This window comes from Papaver somniferum, chromosome 2, assembly GCF_003573695.1.
Source record: "Papaver somniferum cultivar HN1 chromosome 2, ASM357369v1, whole genome shotgun sequence".
NCBI lineage: Eukaryota > Viridiplantae > Streptophyta > Magnoliopsida > Ranunculales > Papaveraceae > Papaver > Papaver somniferum.
This window is the reverse complement of record NC_039359.1, coordinates 117,917,413-117,941,681: the sequence shown is the minus strand read 5'-3', so window position 1 is coordinate 117,941,681 and position 24,269 is coordinate 117,917,413. Positions and strand designations below refer to the sequence as shown.

The window sequence follows — 24,269 nt, the reverse complement described above, 5'->3', positions numbered from 1 at the left end:
TCATCATACTCTGTGTTGCACATCTTTATCGTCGCGAAGCCTTATACTCAAGTTCAACAGGTAAATGACAAACTTTTCCATAAACAACCGACATGGAGACACACCAAATAGCGTTTAATCCACGATAAAAAGTGTACAAAAAATTCCATACAAATTAACAAATCATCATATAAAGTCAATTCCCATCACATCAAAAATCTCAACGGTGAGAACTGGTGTGAGTGCCATTTAAGTTTGAGCACCTAGATTGTTCGTTCGTTGACATGCCTATCACAAGATTCACTAGTATCTGGGATGGGACAATTTCTAAGGTCAACGACCATAGATTGAAACCATACTGTGAAAACATCGTTCATGTGAATATGGAAGTGCTTAGGTTTCATAACTTTATCCCTTAAGAGGAGTAATGTGATTGAGTGTCATGTCTGACTTATGACATTAAACTAATTGTCGAATGAGATGGAACCTATTGGTTTGTGTTTTTATCTTTATCTTTAATTTTTAATAGTTTTTCATATCATATTAGGTTCCGAAGCAGTAGAAGTAGTAAAATGGGTAGATTCATTGGAACTTCTAATAAGAACTTCCAACATATTTATAATAATACAAACTAATAAACCGTGATTCTAAATCAGAAACTCAATATCAAAAAAAATCTAGAAAAACACTGCATTATTCAAACACAATTACAAGATCTAGTGTTTAACATTTTGAAATGCAAAAAGTATCACATGAATCATATTTACTTTCATAATTAAATATAAAAAGTAGCACATGAATCACATATATGATACATGAAATTGTATGAGACTTGTATTGCGTAAGATGTTTCTTATGTTACCCATACAAGATGCTTATTGTTAGTAACACGAAAAACCTAAGAGCAATACTAGTAATATTACCAAAAACATAAAAAAATATAAATATTAGAAGTAATACTTTTCATGTTAGTCGTTCAATTTTTCACTATAAATTAACCTCAAATCTCTCTGAGCTTGTGCATCCATTGATTATATTTGATCTTTAATTTTTTTGGAAACATAATCTGTTGAAACAATTATTAAAGATGACACATGTCAGCATCCGTTTTGGATAATAACCATATATTAATAATTCACCTAGTTCTTCGTTGTCGAGAGTATTTTCCTTGTGGTTTTGGTGAAAAAAGTGTGTTGCCGCATTTTTGTAAATGAAGATATTTTGGCTCCACATGCAAGATCAAATGTAATTACCTTTTTTTGATTATCATACTTGAGGAGTATGGTATGTTTGAAATTCGGAGGCAACTAAAAATGAATGAAACATGGTCAATCTACTGCGCATACCAGCATACACATAAAACAGACAAAGAAAAAAAGATTATCTAAAGTTTGATTATTAAGAATGATAATTTGTATTATCACGCTTATCAAGTTCTTTCAATTAAAAATTAACATAAATAAATAAAATAAAAAATTATGCAAAAGACTAATTATTATTGTATTATCATTAACTTAAATTGGTAACATTTTCCAATGATAACTGACTTTCAGTGATACTATGAGGTTTTTCCAGCCAAACCCTCTATGTAAGGACCGATCCTCTACGAGTTTCCCTAAGAGTATTATTTTTGTATAATTGACTAATACTTAATTACATAAAAACATCCAGATCTATATTTTTCATTAGTTTATGTCTAGAAAATAACAGTTCTTACAAGTAAATTATTTTTCTTCCACTCAGAAGAAATAAAGAAAATGGGTAACATGGTAAAGAAAAATAGGGAACACCTTGGTTTAGTGTAGTTGTAATTAGCCCGTGAATCTTGAAACCCATCTAACCTGTCAGGACCACCAACCATCGCTCCCGTAATAATATTCAGGTTAGAGTTCTGGTTGTCTCTCCACTTTCATCCTCTATTGCAAGAGTATTTATGACCATCATAAGATATTATCGCACCTTTGTGGTGAACCTGCTGCGGGTACTTCTTGCCATACCCTACGATGTAGCTCATACTCCTTGGGTTTGCTCAAAGAATATACTCCCTCCGTCCTACTTTACTTGGTTAAAATGGTTTTTGCACACAGATTAAGGAAAGTAGAGAGAGGAGATTTTTTTCCAAAATTACCCCTACACTAGTATTTAAGATGCATCTAGTTTTTTGGTCTAGTAGAGAGATGAGTATTTAAGATGTGCATGGGAAATAGAATTACCTGATTCCAACATAGGGGTAAATTAGGCTAAAATAGGGAAAAATATGAAACTTAGCAACTAAATTAGGACAAAAAAATGCCTAATTTAAGCAAGTAAACTAGGACGGAGGGAGTAATAAACTTGGGAAGTGGAAAATTTTTGGAGATCGTTTGCAGCAGTTAATTCTTATCCGCAATACCATCCAGGCATACATGTTGCATTTATATAATCGACATAAAGAGGTGTTATGAATGCAGCATTCACTGAATACTGCAAACTCTGGAAGCCTCCATGATTCAATTGTATTAGACAAGGATTAAACTAATTATACAAAACTAAAGATTAGACTAATTGTAAAAATATAATTGTACCTATTTAAATAAGAAAAAACTAAAATCAAAATTCACTTAGTTTTCTTTTCTAGAAAGCGAATAAGCAGAGGAATCCTTACCTAAGTTCAATAATCCAAATTAGAATCGAAATCGACTAGTTACTTATCATGAAAGCTTATTGTATGTATTATGGCATTCAAACCATCTGAATCTTGGTTGGCCAGATTCATTTCCCCTCCACTGTATGATTTTAAGATCTTAAACTCAGTTTTCGAATTTCCACTTTTGGTCGTAGATATCTGTTCACAACTAATACCTAAGTATTAAAGTCACAAGATTGAAGAAAATATCTCATTGCAGACTTCCACGAATGAAAAAGCGGGGGTCTAACAACCACACCCATTATTTCGTTTCGGCAAGCTGTATGGACTGACTCCAATATATTTCCAAGAGAATCAACTAGACAGTCAGACTCAATCAAGGAAAATACATCCAAGAGTTATATCTTTGTTTCTCAATGAAATCAACAAATCAAACAGATAGAAATCCGCAAGCCTGATTAATATGAGAAACAACTTAAACGGTACCAAAGACCAATGTTCAAGTGTCAATCAATTTATGTCAACAACCAAAGGTTGGACAACCTAATTGATTGAACTACACACAACCTGTGATATTTCAATTATATAGAAAATATAATGCGGAAAAGAAATAACACAGACACCAAAAATTTTGTTAACGAGGAAACCGTAAATGCATAAAAACCCCATGACCTAGTCCAGATTTGAACACCACACTGTATTAAGCCGCTACAGACTCTAGCCTACTACAAGTTAACTTCGAACTGGAATGTAGTTGAGCCCTAACCAATCTCACACTGATTAAGGTACAATCGCGTTCGTTATGTCTCTGAATCCCAGCAGGACTCTGCGCACTTGATTCCCTTAGCTGATCTCACCCACAACTAAGAGTTGATGCGATCCAAAGTCGAAGACTTGATAAACAAATCTGTCTTACACAGAAAAGTCTATTGACTAGATAAATATGTCTCCCACAGAAATATCTACGAGTTTTTTTTCCATCTTTTGATAAATCAAGGTGAACAAGAACCAATTAATACACCAGACTTATATTCCTGAAGAACAACCTAGTAATATCAATCACCTCACAATGATCTTAACCGTATGGAAGCGGAACAAGATATTGTGGAATCACAAACAAAGATGTTTGTGACTAGTTTTTATCTTACCTATCAGAGATTGAATCTCGAGCAAATCTTAGAGAAGATAGTACTCGATACGATAGAACAAAGTAAGATCAGAACACGCAACTACAGAGAAAATAGTTGGGTTTGGCTTCAGAATCCCAATGAAGTATTTAAGTCGTTAACCTATAATGGTTTTAGAAAAACCTAGGTTAAAGGAGAATCGACTCTAGTCGCAACTAGTATCACACGGGAGGTGTGGGGATTAGGTTTCTCAGTTACTAAAGTTCTCCCTTATATAGTCTTCAAATCAGGGTTTGCAATCAATGTTACCTTGGTAACAAAGCATTCAATATTCACCGTTAGATGAAAACCTAATTAGATTAAATCTAATATCTTTCAACCGTAAGATCGAACTTAGCTTGTTACACACAAATGAAATTTACCTACATTTAGATATGGGTAACCGTACCTAAACGTGTACACTTAGTTGGCTCAAAAATAGTTAATAGAAGTTAGCCATATGAACACTTTCATATCAACCTTGTTCATCTTAATCACAACTAGTTCAAATGACTCAAATGAAACTAGTTATAGAGTTGTTCAATTTTTTATATTCTCATAGAAGTATACAAGACACAATTGAAGCAAAATCGATTTTGATTCACTCGAATCAATTCATGAACATTATAGCCACGGTTTGCAAATATTGCATTCTTTATTATATAAATGTATTTATTCACGAATAAACCGATTTTAGAACTTAACTCACTCAAGTATGCGAACAGGTACGCATACCTAGAGTTCCGAACTTGGTGTGTCCGCCAGTATGCAAATGGGTACGCATACTGTCGTTCACGACCGAGCTCAGTTGAATTAGTATGCAAACGGGTACGCATACTAAATTCTCGAACTTGAACTGTTAAGCCAGTACGCATACGGGTATGCATAATAAGTTCTCGGACTTCAACTGTTAAACCAGTACGCATACGGGTATGCATACCATGGTTCCCGGACTTGGAATAACTTGCAACAGTTAGCATACAAGTATGCATACTATATCCAATCAATGGTTAATCGTTCTAAACTCCATTTTAATCACTAAAACATTCTTAGAAGGCCGGAATAGCTGTCTCACACAAACTATTAACTTCAAAGCAATTTTCAAGTGATCAATAGATCAATACGAAACATTCTGAGTCTACATCAAATAACTGTCTCATACAACTCATGTAAGATGTTACTAGGTGAGTTTCATATGATCATCTTTTGACTTTCGTCAAGAATAAAAGATGAACTTGGTTAAAGCGAAAGCTTACCAACACATATTTCGAGAAATATGTACGCGAGTTAAACTCAGCTCGAAATATCAAATGTGTATAAAGTAAAGTCTATATAGGTACACAACTTTTGTCTCAATAGGAGATATAATACAAATAGACTTCTGAGTGATAGATGAGTTCAAGTCTCCACATACCTTTTTTTAATGAAGTTCCACAAGCTCCCTTAGTAGTTCTTTGTCTTCAATCGATGAACGCCGTGAAGTCTAAAGCTCAACTACACATTTTATCCTAATTCGAGACATAGATATAAGTAGACTAGAAATTCAGACTTATAGTTTTGACAACTAAACTTGACAAACAAGCTTGAGATAGCAACGCTTGCGAGTTCGACCGAGTAGTGCTCTAACAACGACATATAGTTGGTACCATCAAATCTTAACAGTACGTTAACTGAACTTGAGTCGTATGAAACCGAATTCATTATGTGGATAGGTTGGATAGTACCAAACACATATTATTATATCTTATCGTATTTTCCTGCTCTGATACCAATTGAAATGACGAGGGTCACAAGTACACCGCAATATTTTTGTATCAACCTATTACAAACACACCTTATATAAATCTTACAGAAACAATAACTTCCAAAAGGTTATTTCAATAAGGTGTAACTTGGTATATAATATAAGTTCAAGATTGAACCAACTGGGATTGTACCAAGTTTGGTTAATATACGAGTATGATTACTTAATTATAATAACAAATATATTCTAGAAATAAAAGTAATCACACATATATACAAGATTTTGTTAACGAATAAAACTGCTGGACAGAAAAACTCGGGTCCTTGTCCAGTTTTGAATACGCTTAGAATTAAGCCGGTAAACAAATTGACAACCAAAAATTTGTCTAGTTGATACCAAGTAAAATAATCCTAGTCACCCAGTCCCCTCAGTATCTTCGCACCAAGACAAAACCCATTATCTTAAGTCGCTTCACTTGTTGTGGAGACTTCCACTCTCAACTCATTTGGATCGTAACCTGAAATAGCAAAGGACTAAATCTTTTTGGTAACCATTTCACATATTAATCTCCCAAACCCGACAATGATTAGAGATAAAGTTTAGTACAAATGATCTTCCATTTGATCAATATAAACTCCTTTGGTCAAAAATCAAAAAAGGACAAACATTAACGAAATAATTTATCTCAGTGAACAAGTTCTATCCAAGCAACTCTACAATGACAAACAACTAAAAGTTTGTTCAATCCTTGAAACAAGTCTTAAGTTTATCTAAATAAGCTACTTGTTTGGATCCCAAAGAATCACTTGTGCAAGAAGAATCACAAAGATCAGAATACCAAAAAGAAAAATCTTCAATCTTCAAAGTAACTGCTGCATGGAAAACTTGATTTCTCATAATGATCAATCACACACAGAACGCAGTTTGTTAACAATGAGTGATCAATATTTTTGTATATAGATCTTGAATCACTAGTTCTGTAATAGTCAATCCTCAAACAAACTTGAGTGTCCTTATATCAGAAGATAAGGACCATAAAATAAACAAGTTTAAAAGTTCGAGGATAACTATATCGTTAGTTAACCAAATCCATAATTGGAAATTAAAATAATACAATATAGTTCCCACCAACGGTACTACTAAAAGCTTCTTGATCTAAATAAGACTTTAAATGAAGGCAACACAAGAGATTTCACCTAATTAGATTACTCTCCTATATCAACGAGTTGTCTTCCCACACAAACGGTTAAGAAGTATGTCAAGGGATGAGTTTTCAAAGTACATTATTTCCGAAATTAACAAACACCAACTGTAAATTAACTCATAAACCGAACTCACTCTTAGTTGACAACTAATATTAGCTAGCATACTTTCATATACTTTACTAATATAGTAACTAGAAATATGCAAACCTATGCGAAATGGTAATCATATATTTTCGAATATCTAAAAGATATTGAAATTTAGGTTTATGGATCTTGCATTGAGTACCAAAGGAAAATACTAAAGCATTAAGTTTAGAACATGTTCAAATCACCATGCCAACACTTATAATACATCTCGATGTTTGCAGAAAACTGAAGATAAAAAACATATCATAAATATAAAAACTAGACTGAACTCTATTAGGATCGGTCGTGACTTGGGGTTCGTCCTGGGATCGGTCCTTACTACTAGTGATCGGTCCTAAAACTAAGATTTGTCCTGAGATCGGTCCTCAATCCACTTTTAACCACACAAAAAAGTGTCGTAAGTCCCCTTCCTTAAACTATGTTTACGAAATTACTTTCAGACATAATTACAAGGTTTGAATTCATCTGAAAGTTCAATACATTTAATAACAACAAGTTACCAACTAGTGTAATGTCAATTCACGAACTCCATAGATAAACTATACTTCGTAACTCCATATACTCAAGTTGTATAAAACAAGTAGTATATCATTCCTTGATACTTTGGTCATAGTAATGACCAACTCATCAATACTGTAGTCGATTAAAAAAACCTTACTTCGTATGTTATGTTTTTAATAAATTCTGACTTGAAATAACAAAGATATAACTGTAACAAGTCAAGTTTGTTGTTACTAATCTTGAACTGACGGATGATGTGTTATTTGACGCCGATATGTCTTCAGGTTCTTAACGAGTAACAAGAACAAGTCTCGACATTTTCAATGTTCCTGACCTAACCTAACAAAATTGACTCTAGTGATTAAATCAAGCAGCTTCGATTTTTGGAACTATATTTTGCAACCAAACTTGACATATCAACGCTTGTGGGTTTAACCGAGCAATGCTCTAACAAGGAAGTTAAACAGATGTGTGTGAAACACGAATGAAGAATTGAAGATCACATGAAAATATCAAATTTGAATAAGCTTCATCGAGGTAATAACAAAGATTAGTCTTTCTTTTTTGAACTCGTTTGTACATATCTACTCATCCATCAATCGTAGCAAAAGTCAAAGAATTTAGTAGATGATCATAATTCGAAGAAGACCATATCACATATCATCTTCTTGGTAAATTTAGTGATATAACGACTTCCAAGCACTTGCTTGTCTATAACTTGAAACTAAGCTTGAGAAAAAAAACACAAGTGTTAATGAAAATTTATAGGCTTAGAAATTCATTCTTGAGTTTCTAAGGTTTTGTTCGGTAATTTACGACTAATGATTTTCAATCACTTGACTTCGCAAACTATGAACTAAGTTATGAATCAATAAGCTTGTAGAACTCAAATATAAGGCAAATAAAGTCTTTGAGTTTGCGAACCTAATATGGTGAATTCGCGAACCTACTCTAGAGAAATTCTCTTATCTGTCTTTTGAGTCCGCGAACCTATAGAAGAAAAACTTCTCCTAAGCTTGAATGTCAGTTAAGTTCGCGAACCTATATAAGTGATTTCGTGAAGCTAGTAAAGAAAATTCTCCTGAGACTTGAGAGCATTTAAGTTTGCGAACCTAACAAAGTTTTGTGCTCCTGAGACTTTTGAATATTTGAGTTCGTGAACCTAAAGTGGTGATTTCCCGAACCTAACGATAATAATGTTATCATGTAGCCTTTTAGCATCTAGGTTTGTGAACCTACAAAGGCAAAGTTTTTTTTTCTTTATTTGGTTCATGGACTTGACGACTCTTATTGGTTATGAACCTAAAAGCTTAATGAGCTAGTACAAAACTCTACTATCTTTTGGCTCATTGGTTCTTCTTCTTTGGATTTTAAGGCAAACTTTCTACACGCTTGCGAGTTGTTAAATCTTAGCTAATTCCTTGGTTAAAATGTTTAGTTTTTTTATTCTTGAAATTTTGAACTTATCTTTGGTAATAATTCTTTTCATAGAACTTGACCTAATTTCTACAATTTCAAACCATTTCTGTCGCTACTCACGAATTGCAGGGTGTAGTTAGATTTGAAGCTTGTTATGGAGCTTAAAATTTAGAGGCCATCCATATTTAATTTGGGACACTGAAGAAGTTGGATCCTAAACCCCTGGAATATCATCCGGATTTGAAGGAAAGTTTATTCTTCATTTGTATTATTTTGTAAAGGTTGAGGTTAGTCACTGCTACAGATAAACTAATCGAGCCGTTGATATTCTTGCTCTTGCCGATTCGTATCATAACCAAAATTTTATAAAGTCTTCTCTCTATTGCAATGCATTTGTAAAGGGTTGATATTAGTCATTGTTATAGATAAACTAATACTACCAAAAAAACCCTACTCCACTCCTATAGCACTTCTCCTGGGATGATAATCAATACTACCAAATCAGTAATCATTCATCACCCAAACCTAGACCCAACCAAGATAAATGATCTCCAACAATTTTCCAATATGTCGGCTACACCAAAACCACCAATCTATCTAGGAGTCCAGTTCAAACATGGAAGAACATCCATTCAAACCTTTTCCCCCCTCCTACAAAGATTAGCTTGAAAAGCTAAAGGATGGATGACAAAATGCCTAACTCCAGTTGGAAGACTCACTCTAATAAAAACCTCCCTAATTCCAACCTCAAACCACATCATGCAAACACAAAACCTACCTACCAATATTCACAAACAAATAGATCGTATCACCAGAGATTTTTTCTGGGGACACGACTCAACAACCAAAAAATTATACCCTATATGACGGGATAAAGTAACAAAACCATTATCAGGAGGAGAATTAGGAATAAGGAAGAGCAAGGATCATAATAAAGCACTCCTCATGAAAAGAATCTGGAATCTACATGAACAACCTAACTCTATCTGCGGAAGTATATTCAGTGCAAAATACCATGATCAACAACCAATTCTACAAGGCATTGATTCGATACCCTCCTCCTCCAGCCCTCAATGGAGACAACTGACATCAATAGTTCCTACCACGCAACATCTAATTTTTCATCGTATTTGAAATGGATTATCAACCCCAATAGAAGCCAATTGGATTCCACACTCAATTAACCTAGACCCAACACAATGTTACCCAATCCGAATGGTAACAGATATCATCGACCCGATATCTCACTCATGGAACCATGAAAAATTAAACACCCTTCCTAATCCTATTATCCAAAAAATCATAAACATCCACCTTCCCCAAAATAGTCCCCAGGACAAAGTTATCTGACCACACTCAAAAACTGGAAACTACACTGCCTCTTCAGGATACAAATGTCTAACCTAGGGTCAACCATATCATACCCCTCTACCACCAACCAAATTTCTATGGACTCTACCGTTTCTACCAAAAATTCGGCCTTTCTTGTGGAAAGCCATCAATGAAGGATTACCAACCTTCTCTCTCTTACATCACGTTCATTTGACCAACTCAGACATATACCCAAGATGCAACACAGATCCAGAATTGGCAAGTCACTTTCTAATTCATTGTCCAACGACAACTAACTCTTGGAACACCTTATTCAATCAACTTACTAATTCACCAAACTCCAATACCACCCAAAATTTCATCCTAACGCCCCAAACAACCATTTCCCAAATCCTCCAACAACCTACATCAACATCTGTAATATCATCCTTCTGTTTCCTTTTTTGGACCTTATGGCTGGCTAGGAATAATATAATATACCAACAAAAACAAACTACCTCGGAAGAAATCCTAGTCTGGGCACAAAAAGTGCAACAAGAATACTACGGGGATCTACACTCTTCACCACCAATCATTCCAGGAGATACACCAATATTCAACCATCCAATAAGAGATAAAAGGATATCAACAATTTCGGTAAAATGGTCCGTTCCAAACATCAAATGGATCAAGATTAACACTGATGGAGCATCCAGAGGACATCCAGGATTCGCAGGGGCATGATTCATCTGCCGAGATTCAGACGCACGAACTTTATTGGCTCTATCTCAGCCACTAGGAATTGCAACTACCTTAACAGCGGAAACTTGGGCCATGCTTTTAGCTTCAAGAACAACAACAGAAAGACAATGGCCAAGAGTTCTCTTTGAAACCGACTCAGAAAACTTATTGCGCTTCATCACTTCCTCTGCTCCTCCACCTTGGCACATAGCATAAATGATTGAGGAAATAAAAATTAGTTTTCAACAGATCCCGCAGATTGCTATTCAGCACAACTACAGAGAAGAAAACCAAGCAACCGACGAATTGGCCAATCATGCAGCGGATGAAAGTCAAACAGGAAACTCATCAACCAAAATCTGGGACCAGGCAATCCCATTTATTATTAGCCAAATTTTATTTCATGTTCCGTGGGTACCACATACCCACGACAAATTATAAACTAATTTCTTATAATAAAATGCATGCTTCAAAAAAAAAATAAAAAAATAAACTAATCAAGCTGCTGATGTACTTGCCGGTTTGCATCATAAGATTCATAACCAAAGTTTTGTGAGATCGGGTTGGTGGCAGTTTAGTGCTGACTCCTGAGTTTGAGCAGATTTTGGTAAATGATGAGAATAAGGAAGTGTATTTTTGTTGGGTTAGGCCTTGGGCCTTGAGGTTTGTTTTTGTTAGGTTTTCTAGCCCAGCTGAATGTATCATAACAAAAACAAATTTGTTTCAAGCTCCATAGAAATCAAAAAGAATTCTTCTGGTTTCCGAAGCGGTGAATCCATGAATCTTTATATATCGTGCACCACTTAGTTTCCTACTCGAAAATCTGTAAACTAGGGTTCTTAAATAACCATAAAGAAAAATATCAAAGTTAGGCATTAGTAATAACAGGGTTTAGTTTCATATTTTGGATTAAGATTCTTCTCTGGTTTCTTCAATGGGGAAAAGAAAGGAGCGTCGTCTCGCGGCCTTAAACGCAACTGGTCGAAGAGTAAAGCTAGATCTCTTTGCGGAACCCTCTGGTAATCTACTTATTTGTTCTTTTTAGGGTTCCGTTGCTGCTTAATTTGGTTTTAGATTTACAAATTATTAACGAACACTTAGAACCCCTAGAGATATTCCAATCTATGTTTTTCTTTCGTAATTCCTTTTTTGTCTATAAGCATCTGATTAACTGTTCTAATCAGTTCTCCATGGTAAAACCTAACATGACAATCAATACTTAATTCCTCATACTAGACCTTGCAAATTGTTTTTCGGGGGATAAATTTTTCGATAACCTAATTGCCACAACTCAGCCACTTCTTTTATTGAGAGCTTATGTGTTTCCTATGGGATTGTGGAGCTTATAGTGGTTTCATTAATGCATAGAGTTCCTTAACATTTTATAGGAGATTTGGGAGCCTTCTCTGGAAATGACGAAGTTGATGGTGGTGTTGACAAGAGTGCTGGAGATACAAATCTACCATCTTCTTCAGGTGGGTTCCGTCATTTTCTTGCATGAAAGGACTATGTAGAGACGACATGCCTGAACAACATTAATTTGGTGGAAATATTGTGCAAGAAAATGTTTTGTTTCCCGAGAATTTGGTTTTTCAGATTGTAGGATGGCTGAGGTCTTGGGAACATTCAATGCTCAGATCAAGTTGGGCTGGACCACAGTGAAATATATTGAATGACTCCCAACCTGTTAAGCCGTTTCTACAGCATCTAAGCATTCCGGAGGTCTCCGCAGGATAAATTTTTCTTTCTCGGTTCGTATGTCTTTGTCTTTATTTGATTTGTGCTTCTAACCGTTTCTCTTCATTGTGTTCAGGTGGTCAAGTTCGAAGTGATGCTCAGATTTCTCTATGTAGAATGCAATTATAGATTCACTCAGCCACTAATTTTGTTATTAAAATTGATTATGGCGACGTATATATTGCCTGTTATTATCACATCTGTTTGTGTGAGCAATATTATCATTGTCTTCGTTTCACTTATACTGTTATTGGTTGGAAATATGGCATCTGACAAGCTGATATTTGTTTTCAGGCAAACATCAGGACAATCCTTTGCTGTTACTTGGGCAATATAGTGACGATGAATTAAATGATGAGGAGCATAAGAGGCTCAAGCATGACGTTTCAGAGAGTTCTTCTATCGAACAAAAGTGCCAGGTGCTCCTATTTATTCCCTATGTTCATGTTTATGCTTAGGAACTGCTCATGCTTTTGAGGTTGAAGCCTATCTTGCATAGGCTAACATATGTCTGTTTGTATCGTCCACTTGTCTTTTTGTTTGGTCTTTGGTCTGTCACTTCTTCCAGCCTTAAGTCATCGAGAGTAGATGCGATCTGTTTCTTGTTGCATATGGTGATTATGTTGAGAACTGGGTCACATGTAGATAGACATGTGCTGTATACGTGTAAGGTTTTTAGAATAGTTACATGAATTGCTGGAAATTCCTCGTATCTTAATTTGAGTGATGGTTCTGAATTGTACAGGAGCCTGTAAGTACAGGATGCGAGGATGCGGAAGAACATGCAGATGAGTCTGATGCTCTTCAGACCACCCTGGAGGAGTTGGAGAAGGAATTTCTTTCTTCAGAAGCTCCCAAGGACTTGGATGGAGATGAAGTTAGAGAAAGTAGCGCTTCTTTGTCGGATGAAGCAGAGCCTACCACACAAATCCCTGATACCGGAAGCTCCTTAACACAAATAAGTGGTGATGGAAGCTCTAGTTGGAAATTGGTGATGCATGAAGAGAGTGGTCAATATTATTACTGGAACACACTAACAGGGGAAACTTCATGGGAAGTACCCGGCGTTTTTGTTCAGAAAGCTGAGACAGCTAAAGGGCAGAAAGTTCCTTCTGGTACTGAAGACGGGAGTGCTGCTATAGCCAATGTGTATACAAGCATTCCTGTCATTGTTGATTCTACAGCAAATATGACACGTGCTGCCGAGAAGTACGACAATTGGCACCAACTGAGCTGTGGAGGACATGCAAATGAAGATCAGGAAGCTCAAAATTTGGAACTAGAAGTTAGGCATATGGAACCAAGAGGTATCTAGCTACTGATGTCTTATAGATAAATAAAGAGTGCAAGATCGCTCCTTGTGTGTTTTCTTTTTTTTGTACTGATTAGTTTGTCATTTCAGATTCTGGGGTTCCAACTACCTCGGGTCATGATGAGAAGGATGACCACAAGAGGATAGCCAATGAACATGAAGCAGCTCTTACAACTCGTTTTGTTGAGTATGGCAAAAGTTTGCTGGAGAGACTGAAAGCTGTAGAAAGGTACAATATTCTTATGCATGTTTTTGCCTTCTCATGTATTCTTTTGGAGGTCATGATTGCAATTTTTGTTTTGCTAGGAAGTAACTTTATGCAATCTTATCTGTTTGTTCTTGAGTTTCCCTTGTAAACTCATCTCTGATGATGTTTTCTATTAGGTCAAACGACTACCACTATCAAGGGCAAGATCGGATACTGAAGTGTATGCTGGAAATTGAGATTAGACTTTCTGATTTCAAATCATTAATGGATTGTGAATCTTCTCTGCTTCCATTTTGGGTACATTCTGAGGGGAAACTTCAAGCGCTTGAACAAGCCATTGGATATGAAATTTCTCAACTCACTAAATCTGAGCAGATGAGTGAAGTTGAGAGTGGACATATTGCGTCAGCAGAGATGAACAGTACATTACTACATAGCGAAAAAGACGAAACTGAAGAGGCCGCTGGATATCCTACTCAACATGTCAGCGGAAGTGAAGTGAACATGGAGAAAATCAAAGAGACTGCACATCCAACTGAGTTTGTTCTTGAACTCAAGCCGGACACTGACGAAGAAATGGACATGGATGTGGATATGGAAGTTGATGATGAAATTACTGCAACTCATACAACTTCTGGTGATCTGTCAAATGGAGATCATATTGTTCATCCAGCTTCTCCTCTGGTGGAGTGCCCACATTCCGAGCACGAAGAAGGATTTAATGTCCCTCCTCCAGATGAAGATTGGATTCCTGCGCCTCCACCTGATAATGAACCTATCCCTCCACCCCCACCTGATAATGAACCTATTCCTCCACCCCCACCAGATGAACCTATCCTTTCTTATACACCTCACCCACCATATCCTGAAAGTGTACCACCTTTCTCTTTCACAGAGCATTACAATTTCTCTTATCCTGTTTCCGGCTATGGGTATTATGGACCATCTGTTCCTCCAATTTCAAGCACTAACTATTATACGCATACTGAAGGTAACCAGATCGATGTGTCACAACCATCTCAATGTTATGAATCTGTGTCAAATCAGTTTTCTGAATGTGCTTCGATAATGGTTAATCCTGTCGAGCCTATTGTTTATTATGATCCAAGTGGAACGGTACCCTCTATCACTAGCACTATCCAGCCTTCAAATGTGTATGCCGGATCAGGTGCTTCAAATTACGCGCATACAGCTGCTTCTGATCAATCTCATCAGGGCAGTGGAAAGTCTGAGTACAGCTCATTACCAGTAATAAATGCTGAGCTTGATGTTTCCTCCTCCAGAAAGTCTGATATCGCGGCATTACAGATTCCACCTTGTTCTGCAACAGTCCAAGCGGCAGCCACTGTTGCGCTGAAAGATGATGAACCGGCAACCTCAGCAACTGTTACAGCACCGGCTGCCTTATCAACAGCTGCGTCTAAAGCTCAAACTAAAGGTATATTATCAGTAAGCAGATTTTAGCACACATAGATGGGTACAATCATATCAATGTCACCATTTAGTTTTTTAATGTGCCAAAAATGTGCTCCTGATTTATGATTTCCTAAAACAGATACATATATTAAGCACAGGCTACCTATGCTTCCCCATTCGTCTTCTCTCTTTAATTTTACTGCCTGATTTTTACATCTGTCTGCTTCAGTTGCGCGTAGCAAGAAAAAAACAGTCGCAGTTGCAACTACATTGCGGTCTAATAAGAAGGTCTCCAGTCTAGTAGACAAGGTACGTTCTTACTATGATTTATCTTATACTCCCTCCGTCCCCAATATATATAGGCGGAGAATGATTATTTTTTAGAATAAGAAAAAGTTTAGTTTTCATAAATTTTCTCTTACTTTCCCAATATACCCTCGTCTTTTCCCAATACAAATATTATATATTAATAAATCTATAAATCTCCATCTCGCATTTAATCTAAATTGTATGATAACCATGCATCATAAATAGGGGCATATGAGGAAAAAACAACCTTGAAATTGGAACTCCGCCTATCTAATGGGACTACAAAATTTACAAACTCCGCCTTTATAATATGGATGGAGGGAGTATGTATACATGGAATGAAAATTGGGCTCCCATGTTGTTGGACTTGAAATTGAATTCCACTTATAATTAAATTTTCCAATTCCAAAACGTAAATAAATCCAAAGTAATACCCCGCTTGCTCTTCTCAACCACTAGCACTAAGCCAACTCCAAATGCTCCTTCTTTAGTCCTTAATTGTTTTCTTATACCTATCTATCGTCTTAGGATAAATTTTCTAACATATTTTGTTATCAGTGGAAGGCTGCAAAAGAGGAGTTACACGAGGATGATGAAGATGAGCCCGAAAATGCTTATGAGATGTTGGAGAAGAAGAAACAAAGAGAAATAGAGGTGTGCATGAATGCAATTGTTCCACTTTCATCCTACTTATTATTGAGTTCCTACTTCTGTTGCATTTACAACTTTTCTTTGTAGGAATGGCGTGCACGTCAAATTGCCAGTGGAGAAGCTAAAGATAATGCTAATTTTCAGCCTTTGGGTGGTGATTGGTATGGTTCATTGATCTACCTAGATTCATAGTTTATTTTGTGTCACCTTGATCTGCTTTTCTACATATAAAATGATAAGATTAGTAATTTTGATGAATGTCTTCGGATGTATAATGTCTTTCAATGAGTGCAAGTATTAGACTGGTTACTTTGATCAATGTTTTTCAAGTTTTGGTAATTAATTAATAGTATTTGGTGTTGTTGGCCGTCAAATGTTTTCAAGCTACTGAAATCATTCTGAGAAAATCCTTTTCTTGCCCATATTGATGAAAAGAAACATAATGAAAGTTTAAAATTTATAAATAATGAAGAGTATGACCGTAAAGAATAAGTTCTTCATAACCAATCTATGATATTCACCTTAAATTATGTTTGTTATATTGTGCAGGCGTGAACGGGTGAAGCGCAAGAGAGCGCTATCAAAGAAGGAAGCTGTGGAAACTGCAGCAGCGCCTACGAATGGAAAACAGCAGCCTGATTTAGTGGAACTTTCAAGGGATCTACCGTCTGGATGGCAGGTATATTAATTGTCACTCTTTGTTTCTTTCGTCTGCACAAATAGTCACGTAGTTAACTTTCTTTGAGGTTTCTATTATGATAACTATAATTATGAGTTTGCAAACTTAAAACCCCCTGGTATCTTACAAATAAGAACAAGAAAAAGGAACTCTTGCGTTCAATATCAACAATATGAGCTAAACTCAGCCCGGATAAGAATTCACCCTGTGAAAAATCTTTCCTAGTTTTCTTTAATGATATAAAGCATTATTTCACACATCTGTTTGTCAGACTTCATTAAGCCTTAAGACATCCAATTCCTGTGTGGGTTGTTTCATTAATTGTTATGCTTTTTCTAAATGCAGGCATATTGGGATGTATCCTCAAAAGAGGTTTATTATGGAAACACTAATACGTCAGAGACTACCTGGATCAGACCTACCGCCTAAGGCATGCCAATTAGCTTCCACAATTTTGGAAGCTGTCAAGAATTTCTGATTTCCAGTTGTAAAAGACCCATTTTTCTTTTTGATACGTCGCCTAAAATTAGTTGAATCAATACCTGTATCTTGTTACAGTCCATTAGTAAATTGTATGAATATGTGTGGGTGTTAATGTAGTCCAAGATCTTTGTATTTCTTGGAGTCTTGCTCCACCTTGGTGTATACTAGGTTATTTTACTAATTTTTAAAAAAACTAAAAGAAAGGCAATATGATTTACCTGTTCCTGGCGTGGAACTGCTGAGTGTTTTTAATAAATCAAATCAAATTTAGGGTTTTAATGAACTAAGCCGGCGAGAAAGAAAGAGAAAATGTGAAATTAGCAGGAGAGATTCCAAAAACCTTGTAGATAGAATTAAAACAAGAGAGAAATTGTCTTCCATAATCTTTTCAACTAAAAACTCTCGAGGAGTGTCATACTAGGTATCAGACGGGTCTTGACAATGAAAACATCACCTGTAGGGATTTAGAGAAGAGATCCGAATTTTAATGAAACCGTGGCTTTTGGGGAGTATAAGGATGTTGCAGCTGGCAAAAATGGTGGAGCACCTCTTTGAAAAGTACAAGACTCCAAGTCAAATCAATTCAAGTCACAGTCAGAGTACCACTTGCACTGTGATGTACACAGAAATGCATCATCCTAGAAATACAGAATCCTATCTTTTCCTACTTTTATTACCAGAAAGCACAAACAACACAAAGCCTTTTCCTTATCTTGTTTTCTCTCAGTTTGAATATGGCAGCCTGCACTTTCAGAAACTTAACTCAATGTCAATGCATTCTCACATCTGGAAACTTAAATAAGCAGCAGCAAGACAATAACACCAGGCTGGGCATCCAATTCGATTTCCAGAGCAAAGTGACTAGGAGGATAGTTTTGGATACTATAGGTTTCACTACTGCATTACTATATGTGGCTCATCCTGTTGTCTGCACCGATGCCGGATTCAATGGAACCTGAAGTACTCCGGTAAGATTACGGCATGTCATATTTCAATTATTATCAGTTGTTCTGCCTTTAAATTTCTGAAATTGGAGAAAACCGAAAAGAAATCAGTACAAGTTCATAATCGGGAATGTGGATGAGGTTAGATCTTTAGACAGCTTGTTTACCTCATTTCTTAGAATTGTATATTTGAGACTAGTCAGGTAATTTTTGTGATGTGAAGCTCTTTATCGATTTTATATGTTTGAACAATCAACTTTTTGAATTTGGAGTACACAGGACTCGAAGGCAGGCTGATGGACTAATAATTCAAGGTTTGTCTTTCTTTTCCTAGGATGCAAATCAAAATACAGCAACCATCTTACTGAATTCCTGTACTTTGGAATTACGCTAGAAGTTCAATCTGAAATGTAGAAAATAAACTTACCGTCTTATATTATGTACCTCAAGATGTGGTTGACGGAATAGGGATTGAAGCACAGGATGGTGATCTAGTTGAATTTAACTACGTCTGTCGAAGTTCCAACGGCTATTTCGTTCACAGGTAAAGTAGCAATCATCCCCTTTGTCTCTTAGTTATGCAAGGGTGTGTAATTAGGCATTAGGTACAATTACGGAGACTGGGAACTAGCTTTTTGTTTAACTTATTATATGGTGGTGTGTTCCAAATTTTAGCACCGTGGATCAGTTCAACGGAGAAAGCAAACCTGTAATACTCCCCCTTGATGATAATCAGGTTGGTTTACTCATGTTCCTTCGTTTTTCATAGTTCTAGCTGAGTGTCTTAACAAACACAAATGTTTTCATTTTCATTAATTTTCTGTTTTCTTTTACAAGAAACAAACAGATTATTAGAGGCTTGAAGCAGGTCCTGATTGGTATGAAGGTTGGAGGTAACTCAAGGGGTTTTACAGATCTCTAAGCTCTATCTATCAGTTCATAATCCATACTGTAGTATGATGCCACAACAAAATTAGGATGAAACAACTGCCCTATTAGTAATTATTCTCCTGTAAACCGAAATGTAACATCATAACTGATAGTAAGTTTGTATTTCTTGCAGGGAAGAGAAGGGCATTGATACCTCCATCAGCCGGATATGTTAATGAAAATTTAAAACCAATTCCTGAGGAGGTTTGGTTTTGCTAGTTTTTTCATTTTATAAACTACACATCGCGGTGGCACTAAGCCAAGCATGAAAAAATTGATTCTCTAACATCTATTAGTGATGTTTTTTTGGGTGTTGATTTGCAGTTTGGGCCTCGGCGAAGCCTTCTTTCTCATGCAAATGAGCCATTGGTGTTTGAGGTCCAGTTGCTAAAGGTCTTATAGTTTAGTTTTGCTTCTCAAATAACCTTACAAGAAAACTAGAATGTCCAACAAAAATACTTTGACAATAAAAAAGTTACCAATTTTATGGTATCTGTTCATGGATCTTTTTTCCTTCAGTACGGACTATGAATGTAATCCAGGACTTCCATGTTCAATCAAATAGCCTTATAAAATCTCCGATTAAATATAATTCAGACTTTAAGGACCTCGAAGACGCAACAGAGCTAAAACAAAACTGTCATATTGGAGTACATCATCAGCAAGTTTCGGAAAAGAATGTGCAGATCCAAAGAGTACGAGGGGTTGGCCTTAAGAAATCTCAAGATCACCAACCAGGCAATGTTGGCAAAATGGACATGGAGATTCCAAACAGAGAGACATACACCTTGGAGAAGGGTCATTCAAGAAAAATTGGAAAGGCAAGTGGGTGATATTTGGGTGAAAAATTCTCCAAAACCTCGAGGACAAGGCTTGTGGAAAGGAATTCAAAAGCACAGGCATAGTGGAAAAGACTTCAACAACAAACATAGGCGATGGCTCATTTCTGGTTAGACAAGTGGGCAACAGCTGATACTCTAAAGAACTTTTTCCTTGAAGTCTAAATATTGGCAATCATCAAGAAGGAAAAAATTAAGGATCAAATTGTCAGCTCTTGCTGGAACATCTTATACAAGAAAAACCCAACATCTGTGATGGACATTGCTAACTTGATGAGACTGATAGGACAAGGAGCTCCTCCAGTCTTATCTCAAAATGAAGATTCAGTAGTCTGCGGGTACTTATTTCAATGTAAATGAAGGAATCGGAGGAGTTTGGCGCACAGAAAGGAAGAGGGGCAGATGTTTGTTTAATGAAGTTGAGAAGCATGGTTCTGTTAACGAAGTTGAAAATTTCATTAATAAAGTTGGAAATTCCTTTGAATTTTTTTCATTTGAAGCATGGTTTAGGATATGTTGTCAGTTACTCATTGGAAAACAGTTGTTGGGGGCAATTGAAAAAGGGAAAAAGAAAGAAAGAAAAATATATATAACACGCAGACTGTCTTTTTTTATCTATAACTCATTACTGGCAAATCTAAATATTTGATTAAAACTATGATATAATCTTTTTATCTATAACTCATTACTGAAACATCTAAAAATTGATTAAAACTATGATATAAATACCTGAAACAGAAAGATTCAGACAGGAAAAAATTTAGCATGCCTTGGGCAAGAAGGCCCTACAACATGAAGATTCCCAATTCTCAAGGAATTTCTGAGCTAAAAATATTACATGTACCAAATAGGGTCTGGCGTATGGAAATCAATCTTCATCATCAGAACTCTCTTGAGTCATATTCCCGGTATCACGTGCCATACTTGAATCCTGGAGGACATAATAGAAGTATTTGCAAAGTTCGGAGTTGTAAAAATCCAACAAGCAAAGAAACAAGAAGTACCACACGAGACATGCTCTTACCTCCATTTTATCCCAGTTCTTCAACTTTGAATTTGATAGCATGTAACTATCACGTAATGGAGCCCATCCAGGTTCATTGTCAGCCTGAAAAACACTTAAAATCCTGAATAAGATATTCTATGAAATGTACCAATTCCTGCCAAGAGGAAAACAAACATAGACACGACTGAGATGAGAGCAAAGTTTTCTTAGCATAGAAGGTTATTTGTTCTGTTTTGAAGGAATGAAACACCATCAAACGAAATTAAATTAGATTGGAGATTATGAATTATGAATAAAACTCAATAGATATATCTTCAAATATGCTTGTCCTTGGGTGCATCTTATGGCATATTCAGTTTTTACTGGAACAAATTTAACGGGAAAGTAAAAAGAAACATTCATTAAATCCACTTATGACTTACACCAAGCAACATCAGATGCTTTATGTCATAGTCCATACATTCCAAGTGAACCTATCACCCAACTGACCACTTCCTTAAACCCCTTCTTTCCTACACCATCTCCCCAATCTCCCCAACGAAAAACAAGTATTTGTGACCTACGATTTACATTAGTTGGTGGTATCATTTACACAACAGGCAAGTTTGTTTTAACAGCATCTATCTCATAACTCTGTAAATACAAGCTTACAAAAGCTTGAACAGCATGCTGGCGAGGGATGATTTTGATTGTCTCTCTGCCCAACTCAATAACTTATGCCACACACGTCACCAGCTTTTTTCAATTCTTCTCTATTCTTACACACTGATAAAACCTTCGAATAGAGAAAACAAAACAAAAGAAAGATACACACCACCTTGGACGAAGTTTCAGCTGGTTGTGAACTTCTCCTGCGTATTTCTGATAAGAATGTCTGTCTCCTACGCTTAGCAATTGCTGTCAAGAATGGTACATTTCCCGTGTTATCAAGGTTGAACAAACATAAGCACATAGATCTAGCTGAGCATAAACTATACTATGATGACAATCTGAAATACTATGATGACAAGAGCGGGAAAACATGACTTCTCCTTCAACTAAACTATGGAAGTTTTTTCAAATTCCCAGGGAGGTTTCCCATCAGACGGATAATTCCAAAAGAAGTTCTGAAGAACCTACTTTAAATAAGTACCCGATTCTTAGCTTGTATGCAATATCAAAATTGCTCAACAAGACTAACATCTACTGTAAGCGCAACTGAAATACCTTTGGCGTCTTTAGCCCTTGATGGATTTAGTCCTTTCTGAGCATTTTGCGCTTTGCTGACCTGAAAACAACAGGCAACAAATTCATATGCAACTACTAAGTTGGTTCGCAAAATACAGACATAAATTTTTCGATTCGAAGGGAGAGGAAAAACGTCGCATAAGCATAGAAAACGGACTTACCGCAGTAAATAACTTGATCACTGAAATTTGATAGCGCACACGAGAAATAGGAATTGATTAGTGCAAGGCAGAAAGTTAATGAAGCCAACTACATTTTATGAGAATTTCTAAATTAGGGTAACACAGCAATACCTCCTTTAGTAGCAACACTTGTAAGAAACTTGTCGTGTGAGTCTAAATATGCAGCGAGCTTCGCATGGCCCTTCTCCCGCTCCTGTTAAACTTACCAATTTTAAATTAGAATGACCAACTATAAACATGTCATTTACCTTCAAGCAGAATAATTGAAAAACAACCAGCAAATTACCATATGTTTGTCCTTCTTGGCCTCCCCTTTGGCCTTTCTTTCGCTTAGCTCTTCAGCAAGTTTCATAGCAACAAGCTCCTTGTGCCCTGACAAAACAGGGCCCTGCATTGAGATTAAATCTTAGACAAGTTCTTTTACCAAGAAGAAACTCCAAAAGATCAAGCTTCTCAATTCTTACCAATTCAGGGTCTGAAACTTTCTTCCCAATGATTGTGCTGAAAGCCATCTTAAAAGCTTTACAACCATCAGTGAACATTGTAATTCCCGGCTCTATATTTTCGCCTTCGTCATCAGAATCCCCTTTCACCTCATCATCAGCATCTGAACCATTTTCACCTTCATCTCCACTAGAATTCCCATCTGAAGCTGCCACTTCATTGTTAACAGGTCTTCTATCCATAGGCGAAGCTTTTCGCTTATGTGCAGGCTTCTCGTACTCTTTCTCCTCCTCCTCCTCCTCCTCCTCATCTGAGTTGTACTGTCTCGCCCTTTTACGAAATAGTTTTTGCATTTGCTTGTCTACCCTAACTTTCTTATCAGCACTACCCCGAAACACTTTCCCTCCTCCCTTTTTCCCCTTATCATTTTTGTTAACACGGGCCTTCCGCCTCGTTGGAACTTTCCTTGTGGTTATCATATCAGTTTCTACAGACATGGCAATATATTGCGAAGGCGCCTTATCTTCTTCCTAACTACAATAAAACGATTATAACCTACTGTTAAGATTCTATATACATCTAAACAAGTCATAACAATCATCAAAAGACATTAATAGATTTGAATAAACTAGGGTTTCTCAATTATCAAAACCCTAATCAAAACTACAGCTTCGAAAAATCTATTGAAACATAAAATAGAAGATAATTGATGCAGTAGAGATGCTGAAACGAAAAGATAGGTACCTTGTGTGATGAAGCAATAGTGGTGGCGGAAAGAAAGAGGCGACTGAAGAAGGAATGAGAGTTTTGAGCTAAGAAGAGAGGTTTAACCAAGATTTTTATGGATCGTTGTATTAAAGGGAAAAATACGCTGTTTTTTTAGCGCTGGTACAAGGCAACAAATTTCGGTGGCCGTATTTGCCGATATGTTTATGCAACCCGGTATCAATTTTGGATTTTTGTTATAGGGAAAGCTAAATCATTTAAGGGGAAAGTAGACTTCTAGTCAAACAATATTGACTGGGACAGAAATAAAAAATCTCAATATCGTCAATCTTAATCA

At 36.3% G+C, this 24,269-nt stretch overlaps 2 protein-coding genes and 1 pseudogene across 3 annotated transcripts; 2 read left to right on the top strand and 1 right to left on the bottom strand.

Moving 5' to 3' along the window:
* Positions 1 to 11,592: 11,592 nt before the first annotated feature.
* Positions 11,593 to 17,766, top strand: LOC113348934 (formin-binding protein 4-like). Its single transcript, XM_026592847.1, has 11 exons — positions 11,593 to 11,858; positions 12,228 to 12,314; positions 12,871 to 12,995; positions 13,322 to 13,883; positions 13,979 to 14,117; positions 14,273 to 15,534; positions 15,742 to 15,821; positions 16,380 to 16,475; positions 16,560 to 16,633; positions 17,022 to 17,151; positions 17,497 to 17,766. Exons 1-11 carry the CDS (start codon positions 11,774 to 11,776, stop codon positions 17,578 to 17,580), a joined length of 2,724 nt encoding a protein of 907 aa, XP_026448632.1. The 5' UTR covers positions 11,593 to 11,773; the 3' UTR covers positions 17,581 to 17,766.
* A 564-nt stretch (positions 17,767 to 18,330) lies between these two features.
* LOC113348933 lies at positions 18,331 to 20,846 on the top strand (annotated as a pseudogene).
* A 143-nt stretch (positions 20,847 to 20,989) lies between these two features.
* Positions 20,990 to 24,054, bottom strand: LOC113348932 (RRP15-like protein). Of its 2 annotated transcripts, none has more exons than XM_026592845.1 (9): positions 23,951 to 24,054; positions 23,227 to 23,740; positions 23,049 to 23,150; positions 22,874 to 22,955; positions 22,742 to 22,761; positions 22,560 to 22,620; positions 22,168 to 22,250; positions 21,372 to 21,455; positions 20,990 to 21,278 (listed from the first exon to the last, which is right to left on the bottom strand). In XM_026592845.1, the coding sequence occupies exons 2-9, from the start codon at positions 23,701 to 23,703 to the stop codon at positions 21,216 to 21,218; spliced, it is 972 nt and encodes a 323-aa protein (XP_026448630.1). In that variant the 5' UTR covers positions 23,704 to 23,740; positions 23,951 to 24,054; the 3' UTR covers positions 20,990 to 21,215. The 2 variants fall into 2 exon arrangements, with proteins under 2 accessions (XP_026448630.1, XP_026448631.1); XM_026592846.1 differs by having other exon boundaries at positions 22,171 to 22,250.
* Between the last annotated feature and the right edge of the window lie 215 nt (positions 24,055 to 24,269).

Coding starts and splice junctions, on each gene's coding strand:
- LOC113348934 (XM_026592847.1), top strand. CDS start 11,774: ATGGGGAAAAGAAAGGAGCGTCGTCTCGCGGCCTTAAACGCAACTGGT. Junction 12,996..13,321: donor CTATCGAACAAAAGTGCCAG/GTGCTCCTATTT, acceptor TGAATTGTACAG/GAGCCTGTAAGTACAGGATG. Junction 15,822..16,379: donor TCTCCAGTCTAGTAGACAAG/GTACGTTCTTAC, acceptor TTTTGTTATCAG/TGGAAGGCTGCAAAAGAGGA.
- LOC113348932 (XM_026592845.1), bottom strand. CDS start 23,703: ATGTCTGTAGAAACTGATATGATAACCACAAGGAAAGTTCCAACGAGG. Junction 22,956..23,048: donor CCAAGAAGGACAAACATATG/GTAATTTGCTGG, acceptor TAAGTTTAACAG/GAGCGGGAGAAGGGCCATGC. Junction 21,456..22,167: donor CTGAAACTTCGTCCAAGGTG/GTGTGTATCTTT, acceptor AGTGTTTTTCAG/GCTGACAATGAACCTGGATG.